This window comes from Mastomys coucha, unplaced genomic scaffold, assembly GCF_008632895.1.
Source record: "Mastomys coucha isolate ucsf_1 unplaced genomic scaffold, UCSF_Mcou_1 pScaffold12, whole genome shotgun sequence".
Lineage (NCBI taxonomy): Eukaryota > Metazoa > Chordata > Mammalia > Rodentia > Muridae > Mastomys > Mastomys coucha.
The window spans coordinates 30521905-30535861 of NW_022196894.1; the positions used below are offsets into that span (position 1 = coordinate 30521905).

At 38.4% G+C, this 13957-nt stretch overlaps 1 protein-coding gene across 1 annotated transcript in view; it reads left to right on the forward strand.

The window, feature by feature from the left end:
- Positions 1-13957, forward strand: part of Fyttd1 (forty-two-three domain containing 1) — a gene marked incomplete at its 3' end in the record, with an annotated part of 26540 nt that overhangs the window by 1629 nt on the left and 10954 nt on the right. The window contains exons 2-3 of the mRNA XM_031364606.1: positions 5264-5392; positions 12712-12860. Of these exons, the coding sequence (XP_031220466.1) occupies positions 5264-5392; positions 12712-12860 (278 nt within the window). The remainder of the gene's footprint in view (positions 1-5263; positions 5393-12711; positions 12861-13957) is intronic.

The window sequence follows — 13957 nt, forward strand, 5'->3', positions numbered from 1 at the left end:
CCCCCCCCCCCCCACTACAGGCCCCCTTGGTGGAGGTGACATCTTGGAGAGGCTGGAAAGGAGCTGTGGACTGCCACTGTGGGACAGCTCCTGCAGCTGTATTTCACGGTGGCACATTTCTTTTTCTACCTCTAGGCTGAGGTGGAAAAGGAGATGCACCACCACGACAGCTCCTGGGCTAGGAGGTGGCGAGGTGCTTCCATTTTGACTGCTCTTGTGGGGCCATCTTACAGTGGCCCTAGGCTGGGGAAGGAAGGAGGGGCTGGCTGCTCAGATGGCTTCTGCAGCATGCTGCATAGGGACTGCAGATGTAACCTATTCTGAGGATGTTATTTAGGGTAATACTGGTCTTGAAATCAGTCTTCTGTTACTTGGAAAGTTTTTGATCGGCAGTTAAGAACTCTTTCTTGGCTTCTGGGGTTGCCTTAAGTCAAAACCTAATATTTGAAGTAGTAAATTAACAGGAATATGTTTGGCCTTTGGTCTGACCACAATGGCTGATCAGTCATGAACTCAAAAAAAAAAAAAGACAGCTTTTGATTGAAAGCCATAAATTTGTATAACATGTTTATTGGATGCTAGGCTGTAAACTAAACATTTAATACATTTAATATAAGTTAATGTCCTAATAACTTCACAAGGGTTATACTCCTAGTGAAAAGGTGATGATAATAGGTGCTAGAGAGATTGCTTAGTGGTTAAAAACATATTCTGTTCTTGCAGAAACTCAAAGTTTGGTTCCCAGTATCTACTTTTGGCAGCTTGGCCCACAACATAACTCCAGTTCCAGAGATCCCATTCTCTCTTGGTGTCCATAGACACTGTGCTCACAGACAAAAATCCACAATCCTACACACATAATTAAAAATAAAATCCTAAAAAAGGTAATAGCAGCTATCTCATGGAATTGCTATATTAAATGGGTCAATAGGCAAATGAAAACTGCTTGGAACAATATTTAGTGGACAACAAATGCTACGTATGTATGTACGTATGTATGTATCTATATATCTATTTATTGAGACAGGGTCTCACTGTGTGTGTACCCCTGGCTGGCCTGGAACCAGGATGGCCTATAGACCAGGGTGCCTTCAAACTTGAAGAGAATCACCTAACTCTGCCTCTTGAGTGCTGGAGTTAAAGACAGTAGAAAGCAGAAGTGGGTATCAGATGCCCTGGAACTGTAGTTGTGACCACAGGGAATTAACCTGTGTCCTATGGAAGAACAGCAAGTGCTCTTTCTTGTTGTTGTCATTTGTTTTTCAAGATAGGGTTCCTGTGTAGCCCTGGCTGTCCTGGAGCTTGGCTCTGTAGACCAGGTAGGTCTCAAACTCAGAGATCCACCTGCCTCTGCCTCCCGAGTGCTGGGATTAAAGGCTTGCATTACCACCACTGGTTGCAGCAAGTGCCCTTAACTGCTGACCCATCCTCTAGCCCCAGAGAATAAGGTGTAGTTCATTATAATGTAGCTCGTTATAATGGATCTTTTTTCTTCTAATGCTTACCCTGTCTACTCACTGGATGGGAGTGGCCATGTTCTCCATTCATATTAAAAAACTTTGCTTAAAAAAAAAAAAAAAAAAAAAGGCAGTGGTGACAGACGCCTTTAATCCCCAGTGCTTGGGAGGCAGGCGAATTTCTGAGTTCGAGGCAAGCCTGGTCTACAGAGTGAGTTCCAGGACAGCCAGGGCTATACAGAGAAACCCTGTCTTGAAAAAACAAAAACAAACTTTGAAGACTTAGATAATAAGATGTCTTCCTATTTTTAATTTTTAGTTGTGGTAAGAACTGTGTTATATACTAGTAATCCAGCACTCTAGAAGATAAGGTAGAAGGATCATGAGTTTCAGGCTAGTGAGACTTCATCTTAGATTAGTTTCAGATATATTAAAAATTACTCTGGCCAGGTGGTGGTGGCACATGCCTTTAATCCCAGCACTTGAGAGGCAGAGGCAGGCAGATTTCTGAGTTCAAGGACAGCCTGGTCTATAGAGTGAGTTCCAGGACAGCCAGGGCTACACAGAGAAACTCTGTCTTGAAAAAAACAACAACAACAAAAAAAATTACTCTGTGTTTGGGCTGGTGAAATGGCTTAGTGGGTAAGAACACTGACTGCTCTTCCGAAGGTCCTGAGTTTGGATCCCAGCAACCATATGGTGGCTCACAACCACCTGTAATTAGATCAGCCACCCATAATGAGATCTGACACCCCCTTCTGTGTGTCTGAAGACAGCTACAGTGTATTACGCCAGAGTGAGCGGGGCCATCCTGAGTACAATTCCCAGCAGCCACATGATGGCTCACAGCCATCTGTACAGCTACAGTGTATTCATACACATAAAAAATGAATAAATCTTTTAAAAAAACATGCACTGTACCATGTTAAAAAAAAATTGCTCTGTGTAAAAATTACTCTGGTATGTTGGCATTGTAGCATACACTTTTGATCCCAGCAGTTTCAAGGTAGAGGGAGGTAGAACTCTTGAGTCCCAAGCCAGCCTACTATATGAGTTCTGGGCCAGCCAGGGATACATAATGAGTGGAACCTTGTCTCAGAAACAACAATGAAATTACCCTAGTAGGCAAAATCAACACTTCTTTTGCCCTAATCTTCTGACCAAATTCATTGGCTATATTCTCAAAATTTTGAGGTTGTTAATAGCTGCTGGAAAGTAGATTAAGGGACAACGATATTTTTCTCATTTTGTTCTCAATGAGAACTTAGTAATAAGCTCATATGTCTGATATTTATGAAATCTTTTTGTTTTAAACCTAGTGTTATGGTTTAAATATAATGTCTCCCAAAAGGCTCCCATATTGAAGGCATGATTTCCACAGCTGGTGGAGCTGTTGAGAAGTGACTGAATCCTGAAGGCAATAATGCCTTCACTGAATTAGACATTGATAAGTTCATAACTGAATAGTCTGTTTAGGTGAGGTAGGGCCTCGATGGAGGAAGCAGTTACTGAAGGTATGCCTTTGAAGGGAAGCACCCACTTCTTTGCCTGGATGTCAAGAGGCAGTCAGCTTTACCTAATGTCCTTTCATCATGATGCTATTTGTCACTACAGAATTAGAAACAATGGGGTCAGATGACCACAAACTGAATGAAACCTCTGAAAGCATGAGCTCCCCGTCTGGCCCTCTTCCTCTCCCAAAAAACCTTTATTTCTAATTGTTTTTTTTTTGGGGGGTGGGGGGTGGGTGAGTAGGTATTTTTGTTCAGTGAGGGAGCTTAACTAACAAACGATTTTTAGTGTCTTTTATTTTATTAATTGTCATTGAGAATCAAACTTAGGATCTTATGAATGCTAGGGAGCATTCTACCATGGGAGAGCTATACCCAAAGCCCTTGTGTTTTTAAATTTAGCGAGCTAGTTTGCAATTGGAGATGAGTCTCAAGAGGAAAATGGTACTTTGAAGTACTTTAAATTACATATGTTTGTTTTTGTGTATGTGTGGATGCATGTTGCTTTGTGCATTTATGTCAGAGGACAACTTATGGGAGAAATAATATAAGTCATGTAAGAAATGACCCTTAAGCCAGGTGTGCTAGTACAGGCCTTTCATCCCAGCACTTTGGGTGGCAGAGGCAGTCTGTGATTTCAAGGACAGCTTGGTCTACAGAGTTTCAGGATAGCCAGTGCTCACCGATAAACCATGTCTTGAAAAACAAAAAAAAAGAAAGAAATGATCCTTAATAATCTCCTTCAGTTATGGTTAAAGTGATTTGGTAAAAATGATTGGAATTAGCTGTTAGCTTTAGTAGGAAGTTTTTGACAGTGCAGTTTCTTTGGTTATTTGCTTTATCAGTCACCACAATTAACACTGGGTATCAGGACTAGATAATTTTCTCTCTTTTCCTTTCCTTCCCTCCTTTCAGCCTCTGTCTTTCTTGAGATAGAGTTGCTTTATGTAGTTAAAGCTGGCCTTAAAGTTACAGCAGCCCTCCTGCCTTATTCTGCCAAGCTGGGATGACAAGTGTATGCCACTGTACCCAGCTGAGTTTAGATATTTCTTTTTTAAAACACTTCTTTGTGTGTATGTGTGTGTGTGTGTGTCTGGGTTTGCACACCACAGTATGGGTGTGGAAGTCAGAACAGCTTGGGAAGAATCAGTCCTCTTCTTTTACCATATGGGTTCTTTTGGTAATAAACTTGGGCCATCTGGCCTGGTGGTAGGTGCCTTTATTTGTGGAGCCATCTCCCTGGTGCCAGATATTTTTTGAATGAGTATATTATTGGTTTCTAGTAACTTTTTACACTTAATAAGAATTTGATATATATTTAATTTTCTCATACTTACATTGTTCATTGTGGTATTAACACAGTATGATCTTTATGAATTATTTCAGGCTGTTTGAAGGTGTTTTTGGAAGGAATGAAGCTTATAGAGTTGGAGAGGTCAGAATAGAATTATGAATGGCTTTGCTAGAGAAGAACAGAACCAAAGTGCCATTCCTTTATTATGATCCTTGTTCATTTGCTTGCTATTTGCATGCCTGTTTTCATAAGTAACTTAAACTTACTGAGAATGGGGACTATTACACTTGTTCCATTGTAACACATGAATTAATTGCATAAACAGTACATCTAATAAATGTTTTCTGAATTCAGGTGACTTTAGAACATTGGACTTTTGAGAGTTTTGTTGTTATTTTGAGTTGGTTGGTTGGTTGGGTTTTGTTGAGATATCACTCCGAGAGCCTAAGCTCACCTCAGACTTAATCTGTAGTCAAAGCTGGCTGTGAACTTCTGACTCTCCTGCCTCTGCCTCCTTTTGCTGCAATTACAGGCATGTGCCACTATGCACAACAGCAAGAATAGACATTTTGTTGTTGTTTGCAGTAGTGGGTTTGAACCCAAGACCTTGTATGTTCTAGGTAAACACTACTACTGAGCTCAGTCTACCTACTGTCCCTCTCCCTGGTAGAATTCATCAGTTGGTACATCTGTATTTGTCTATTGGTTGGAACTTTTACTAGAGAACCTTTTTCCCTCCAAGCATTTGATCAGGCAAAATAGCTGATTGAAGCTTAGGATGAGGGAAGGGGCTTGGGGGTCCTGGGAATCCAGGTAAGCTAAGCTCTATAGCAGGTTCTTAGCTAGCCTTGGCTACACAGTGGCTGAAACAGCTAAGATAATAATAATGGGGACTAAGTAAGTTAGGGACATAGGTGAAATCTATTGACTATAAAATGAGACTGAGCAATTTTGTTTATTGTGTTAAAATGAAAATAATTATGGCATTACTTTTTTTGTAGATGATATCATCAAACTGAATAGAAAGGAAGGAAAGAAGCAAAATTTTCCAAGACTAAATAGGAGGCTCCAGCAAAGTGGTACCCGGCAATTCAGGATGAGAGTACGTTGGGGAATCCAGCAGAATTCTGGTAAGGTCTAAAATGCCATTATTTATGGACTCATAATATAATATGTTCAGCCATAGACTTAAAACCTGGAGGGAATACACCAGTACTCTCAGATTTTTGTTTAATTCTGAAAACCTGGAAAAGCATTATTTCCTAAAATAGCTGTTAATTGATTGTTCCTTAAGATTCTAAGTTGTTTAAGAATAATCCCAGTTTATAAATAGTTTAAATTATTTGTAGAGTTTAGATTTGCCAAAGGTCTTATATAGCATGTGGTCCTGTTTTCCTTCCCCAGTGATAGTCTGATGAGAACTGACTCCACTGAACTCACTTCCGCTGAATTTGTTCGGTGGAAGAGCATACTACACCATAAGATAATTTGCTCTATTGTGGAACTGCTCTATTTACTAGAAAATTCTTGATTTAAATAAAAGCATGTCTAAGTATTACAGAAAGCAGACTCGCTTTGTAAATAAGAACCCTTTACTATGAAGGTTGCTGTTCTGCAAAGGACACTACTATAGGCAGAGCCTCTCACTGTGTAGCTATAACTAGCTATGTAGACTAGGCTGGCATCAAACTCTCAGAGGTCTGGCTGCCTCTGCCTCCCAAGTACTGAGATTAAAGGCATATACTACCTTGCCCAGCTTTCCTCCAAACTCTGTTTTACCATCCAAGAACTTTATTTGTAAATTTTCTAAAGGTGACACTCTAAATTGACTGCTGTAGGTGTAACTAGCTTTTATTTATATATATGTATGTGTGTGTATATATTTATATATATAAAAATTTATATAAACATAAATATTTACATAAGTATAAATATTTATATATATATATAAATATATATACATAATTATTTTCTGATACTCTGATAACTGCTTTACCTGTAATTATTTTGTTCTAAAATAGATTGGGGACAATAAATAATTCAACATATATATTATAAATTAACTTTTTTAGCAACTATACCAGCATCTTAAAGTAAACCTTTGTTCAAATAAAAATAAATATTTTTTGCATGAATAAAAATAACTTTGCCAAATTAACCAACTTAATTTTTTATTCTGTATTTTAAAAAGTAAAAATTAATCCCCAGTAGAGTATAACTTTTATGTTTAACAGGTAATATACCAGCATGTTTTCAAAAAAATATTACTGAGACTGGACTTTACAAGAAACTCAGTGTTCTCTAAAGATTTGTTTTCTTTTTAACTATATGTAGGGTATGTGCTTGTGAGTGTAGTTGCTGAGACATTAGACCTGGAATTCCATGTGGCTCATAGTGGCTGTGAGCTGCCTGATTTGGCTTCTGGAAACTAAACTTGGTAATCTGGAAAAGTGCCAGGTGCTCTTAACAGCTGAACCATACCTTCAGCCTCTAAGAATTTTGTAAATAGTTGGATCTAGTTTATACATTTTGTGACAGGTATTTTTACATCTTTGGTAAGTGTTTTTGAACTGCCTGGTTTGGGGAATGCATAAAGATACAATTTTTTACTTTAAAGAGTTAATTTCTAATAACAAGATAGAGTTTAAAAAATGTCATAGGTGTCAATGTATGCTTGTAAACTCAGCATTTGGGAGGCAGAGATAGGAGGCTTGCTGAAAGTTCCACTCCCACTTGGTCAAGATTAGTGAGACTTTCTCAAACAAACAAAAACAAACAACAACAAAAAACCAAAATCATCAATCAAATTTGAGGCAAGCTGATGGGAGATAAAGGAAAGGAAGAAATGGGAGAAGAAGAAGAAAGATATGGTATGTGTGGCTCAGCAGGAAAGACCACAGGCTACTCTTCCAGCACACACACATACATACATGCAGGGCAAAGCACTCATACACATAGATACACATACATAAGTTTTAAATTGACAGTTTTATAGACTTCACATAAGGATTTTGTGCTAAGAGCAAGCCTAATATTATAAATAAAATTAGATTTGATTTGCTCTATGAGGCATCAGAAAAGTTATCCTTTTGTGGGGTTATGATCTGAGCCCTGAGGTCAGTGATATCTAGGAGAAGCTGAGCAACTCCTGAGGATGAGGTTGCACTTGGTTTGTCTCTGCTGATGTGCCAGGTTAGAACAACAACTGCTGCTGTTGAGTATGTATACACATACACACACACACACACACACACACACACACACACACACACAAGAGGAGAGAAACGAGGAGGGGAACTCTGGGAAGAGTTTACATTTCCACCTTGTGATATCAGTGGTGTTAATTGAGGGAAGAGAATAATTAATTAATAAAGCAGATAACCACTGGCAATACTCAATATGATTTTGATGGCTGAAAGAAATAAGTAAATTGAATCTTTTTAACCCCTTGCCTGAAATATTAACTTAGAAAAACTCAATAAACACTTGTTTAAAAAAAAAAAAAAGGAACAACAACAACTTTAATGTCTTGTGGTAGAAAACCAGACCAAATAACAGAGGTGGCCAAAATGTTGTTTGGGCAACATTTTGAGAATCCTAAAGACTGAAGGGGTCTGTAAGATTAAAAACTGCATTTATGGCAAGGCATTGCCATTCTTGAATGTACATGGATGCTTCCTGAGCCAGCAATATAAATAAAGACACAGAGACTCATATATTTTAAAAGCTTGAGCTATATTGAAAAGCTTTAGCTTGGGCTATCTCCCAGCTAGTTCATCTTCTTAACCCGAATTCTTGCCTACATCCAGCATGTGCATGTCTGTACCTCTCTGCTCCTTTGTAGTTTATCCTGTTCCCACCATGTCTGCTGGCAAATCTCCCCCTCTAAAATATTCTTCCAGTATCCCTTTCTCTGCACAGCTCTGCTTTGCATTTTCTGTTCAGCTATTGGCCATCAGGTCTTTATATTAAAGCCAATCAACAAATAGAAAGGATGAATGTTTACAGACTGTGAGGCCAGCGAAGGGCCATGGGAGTAACAAAACCAAGATCTGGCCAGTACTCAGCTCTCTGCTGGTTTGGCAATCAACAATTGAATATAGAGAGACAACCTTCATAATTCATACAGAGTACAAAAGGGTACCCTAGATATCACTCACAAGTTTTGTACGATCAGCCTTCATCGCCAAATAGTATCAGCCTGGGGGCAAGAAAGCTGGCTGGTGAGAGTCCTGTAGAGTCCTATGCCACAGGAACAACCATGAGGAGCCTACTGGCACCTGAGAGGAAAGCTTCTTCATTTTCTAGACTCTCCAAGCATCCTCTACTGACAAAGTGTCATGTTCACTGATAAAATAGTACTGTTCTAAGAGGCAGGTAGTAAAGGATGTGAGAGCTGAAAGATAATAAATTAGTAGTGATTAATACACCCTCATAGCGTAACAGGCTTTCCTATCATACTCTGGTCTAAAAATTACTGGTATCACACAAAAAGGTTCAAGACTTAAATAAGCTTCAGAATGACATATGCTATTACTTTTCTTTTGAGATCCCCAGTACATATTAGTCCTGAGAAATTCTATAGTAAAGAAAATTATTTTAATATTAGTTTTTACAATGAGATTTTTGTTATAAAATCTGTTATGTGTTGCAGATGTCATCCTAAAGACTTTCCCCACTAAAAATCAGAATTAAATTGAGATTTCTCATTATCACATTACCATATTTTCTTAGCTAATTCTCTAAAACTTTCTGGCTGTTGCAGTAAGAAATTTTAAGGGCTGGTGACATGGCTTAGTGGTTAAGCACACTGACTTACTCTTCCAGGGATCTTGAGTTCAGTTCCCAGCAACCACATGATGGCTCACAACCATCTGTGAAGGAATCTGATGCCCTCTTTGGCATGCAGGTATACAAACAGAGTATTTCTACATTTAAAAAAAAAAAGTATTTAAAAAAAAAGAAAAAGAAAATTTAAAAAGTTGAGAAAGCGAGAAGATGATGTCATTCGGAAATGACATAATTGTCACCTAGAAACCCTAAGATTAAAAAATACAGAATTTGGAGCTAGAGGTATGTATAGCTCAGTGATAGAGCTGGGGCATAGTATTTATAAGAGTTTTGAATTCAATCTCTGGTACCAAGGGGAAAACAAAAGTCTCCAGAAAAATAATGAAAAAGGTTATATAACTGAGTTCCATATAATAGTTTATTAAAAAGGAAGATAAATATTGCATGTTTTCTCTTATATGCAGAATCTTGTGTGTGTGTACATACATATACATACAACATGAAAGCAATGGGACTATTGAAGTGAAGGAAGAAGACTTGGGATGTAGCTCAGCAGTAGAATACTTGTCTAGCATCTATAAGACACCGAACTGAATCCCTAGCACCAGAAAAAGAAAGTAGTAATTAGGGACTGTGGGTGTGGCTTCATGATAGGGCTCTGGCCTGGCATGCATGCCACTCTGGTTTAATCCTCAGCATAACCAAACAGAGTAGTAGTAATTAAGACTAATAGCTTTCTATGATGCTATGAGTGACAGCTTAAAATTTTTAGAAGTACATTTTTCATGTGATTGATAAAAAGTATATAGAATATCTAGTGATAAGTATGATAAAGAAATGTGCAAAGCAAAATGTCACTTAGCTAACACTTAGCTAGTGACATAAGTATATTTGTATGGTGAAATAATATACCAGATTCCTGGATAGTAAAGTGCTGTGAAGATGCTTAAAGTTAATTATAAATAAATGTAATTCCCCATTTGTGTGTTTGTTTGGAGTTTTTTTTTTTTTTTTGTTGATGTTGTTTTGTTTTTGTTTTTGTTTTTTCAAGACAGGGTTCTCTGTGTAGCCCTGGCTGTCCTGGAACTCACTCTGTAGACCAGGCTGGTCTTGAACTCAGAAATCCACCTGCCTCTGCCTCCCAAGTGCTGGGATTAAAGATATGTGCCACCACTGCCCGGCTCAGTTATTTTTCTTGAGACAGGGTCTTTCAACATAACTCTGGCTGTACTGAAACTCACTATGTAGACCAGGCTAGCCTGGAACTCACAGAGATCCACTTGCCTCTCTTTTCTTGTATTGGGATTAAAGATGTGTGATACCTGCCAGTTTCCCTTTTAAAACCCTGAAAGACATAACTTAATCACACAATCTTCTTGTAGGATGGTTGATTACATTGTGAACCCTGATATTGTGAGCTGGAAAAACCTGTTTCTTGTTGTGGTATGGTTCAGCTCTAGCACACACCTTTAACCCAAGAACTTTTCTGTAAACAAGAGCTAAATAAAATCAACTGTAGGACAAGAGGCAGATGAAGCAGCCAGTTGCAAGGGAGTGAACATAAGGAAACCCAGGAAAGAGAAGGAGGGTGTTTGAGTTGAAGGGTGTTTAAGACAGTGTGGAGGCACCAGGCAGTGGTGGCGCATGTCTCTAATCCCAGCACTTGGGAGGCAGAGGCAGGCGGATTTCTGAGTTTGAGGCCAGCCTGGTCTATAGAGTGAGTTCCAGGACAGCCAGGGCTACACAAAAACCAAAACCAAAACAAACAAACAAAAAAAGAAAGTGTGGAGGAAAAGGAGAAAGAGTTATTTCCTTCTGGGACGTCAGTGGAATAGGAAGGTCAGCTTGGTGCTTTCTCTGCCTCTCTGAGCTAGCAAGCTTTCACAACAGTGTCTGGATCCTGAGTCTTCATTTTGTAAATCAAGTATATGAGACTTTATTAAGAACAACAAAACCTGTTTCATGAACATTGATAATGAAAGAATCTAAATAGCTAAAAAAACTAGAAATACAGGTTTATATTGGTAATCAAATTACAAATAAAGCGTAATACACTGTAGCTGTCTTCAGACACACCAGAAGAGGGCATCAGATCCCATTACAGATGGTTGTGAGCCACTGTGTAGTTGCTGGGAATTGAACTCAGGACCTCTGGAAGAGCAGTTAGTGATCTTAACCGCTTAGCCATGTCTCCAGCCCAAAGGTTATATTGTTAATAAGTTAGAAGTCACCAGGCAATGGTGGTGCATGCCTTTAATCCCAGCACTTGGGAGGCAGAGACAGGTGGATTTCAGAGTTCAAGGCAAGCCTGGTCTACTGAGTGAGTTCCAGGACAGCCAAGGCTACACAGAGAAACCCTGTTTTGAAAAACCAAAAAAAAAAAGTTAGAAGTCAGCCTGAACTACCTTAGAGAAACCTTGCGTCAAAAACCAAAACATAACTGAGATGATTACTATGTTGGTTAGAGTGAGTGTAACATATTTAGAAGTAATATAGTAAAAAAGATACAAAAACATGGAATAATACCATATGATATTAGTGTAACCTGTAAAATAGTACACAAGAGTATGAATTTAGCTGATATGAAAAATTGATTCAGCTCGCTTTTTCTGTACTTAACAAGTACAGAATGCTTACTTAACATGTGATAATATTTAACTGTAAATTTGTAACTTAATATAGTTAAAGCTAAAATTAAGTTTTTGGAATATCTATTACACATTTTTTTAAAAGATTTATTTATTATTGTATGTAAGTACACTGTAGCTGTCTTTAGACACACCAGAAGAGGGCATCAGATCTCATCATGGATGATTGTGAGCCACCATGTGGTTGCTGGGATTCGAACTCCAGTCCTTCAGAAGAGCAGTCAGTGCTCTTAACCACGGAGCCATCTCACCAGACTGTGTTACACATTTTTTTAAGCTTTTAAAATTGATTTTGTTCTTTGTTATATATAGAATGGGCATTTTTTTTTAATAATTAGAAAAAGTACTTAAATTGGAGAGCCATATAACAGAAAAGCAAACTCAGGGTTGTTATATGCCACAGAGTTTAAAGTAAGGTCTAGTGAAGATTTCAGCAAAGCAATTTGAATAAAGTAGGGATGAAAGAAAGAAGCCAAGTTGTAACTTGTAAGTGAATGGAAGATGAGCCAGTGATTGCAGTGCGTCTACACTAACAGAATTGTGACTGTGCTCAATGAATTACTTTAACCATTTCAGCGTGAAACACTTGACATGCATTATCTCAGTTCAGACTAGTCATACTTCAATATTCACTAGCCACATATAATTACTGGCCACTGCTGAACATAATGGAACACACCTATAATCACAGCATTTGGGAGGAAAGCAGGAAGATTTCTGTGAAATAAAGGCTAGTCCCCATCTTCATATTTTTCAAGACCATCCAGGACTATGTAGTGAGCCCCCATTTCAAAAACAAATAAAATAGTGGCTACTGTATTGCACAAGTGTAGTTTAGATTGTCCTATTGAGAAATTAATGTTAAGGGTTTGAGATATATCTCAGTAGTAGAGTGTTTATACAGCACATACAAGACCCTGAGTTTAATCATCATCACCATGTGTACCACCTTATCTCAGAGGTAAAGTATCTTGGCATTTCTAAATTTTTAACATCCTTTCCTTCTGTAGGTTTTGGTAAAACTAGTGTGAGCCGTAGAGGAAGAGTTTTGCCTGGAAAAAGACGTCCTTATGGGGTTATCACTGGCCTCGCAGCCAGGAAATCAACTGGTATTCGGAAAGGAATAAGTCCTATGAATCGCCCACCTCTAAGTGACAAGGTAGGACGTCACATGATGGCTTAGTCCTGACCCAGATACCATTTTTCTGTTTATATTTGTATCTGTACATGCTTATTAGTGAATTTTAAGATTATTTTAAGGTATGTAATCCTTTTTGGCCTACAGAACTTGCTGTATAGACCAGGCTGGACTTGAATTCACAGAGATCTGTGCCTTTTAAATGTTGGGATTAAAGACATGTACCACCACATCTGACTATCCTAATGTTTTTATGAATAAGCTTTAGAGCTTATTTTGATTGTTTCAAAAAAAACAACAAAAAAAAAGTTCCAGGACAGCCAGGACTACACAGAGAAACCCTGTCTCAAAAAAGAGAGAGAGAGAGAGAAACAATGGCAAGAAAAATCTATACACATTTAGTAAATGTGTATAGTAAAAAAGATACTCCTGTTTCTGAGAGGGGGATTGTTGAGCTCACTTTATCACCAAAGATAATTTGAACTCCTGATCTCTCCTGCCTTTACTTACCAAGGGAGGCTGGGATTATAAGACTTCATCATCATACTTGGCATAAGTAAATTTAAAAATAAATTTATAACAGTTATAGTATTTCAGGTAAATTTTTTTGTTGTTTTTTGTCTTTTGAGACAGAGTTTCTCTGTGTAGCCCTGGCTGTCCTAGAACTCACTGTGTAGACCAGGGTGGCCTCGAACTCAGAAATCCGCCTGCCTCTGCCTCCCAAGTGCTGGGATTAAAGGCGTGCTCCACCACCACCAGGCTAAAACCTCTTTTTTATGTACTTGTTTTGGAAATTGGCCTTTATCTTTTTATATGATGTGTTTGTCAGCTTTTTATTATTGTAGTAAAGCACTTGAAATAATTAAGGAGCAGGGCTTGTTTTCGCCTTACTTTTACGGTTGTACTGCAGAGTGGAGGAGCAGCTGAGCACATAGCTTTAGGCTCTGTGAAATAGGTCATAACAGGAGACTAATGGAGCAAAATGCTCATCTCACAGCCAGAAAACAGAGAGGAAGGGCAGTGTTGTCATAATTCCCTTCAAGGCATTACTCCTCCCCAGTCACCCAAGACTCCTTAGTGTGCCTCTGATTCTTTTCCTTTTTTTTTTTTTTTTTTTT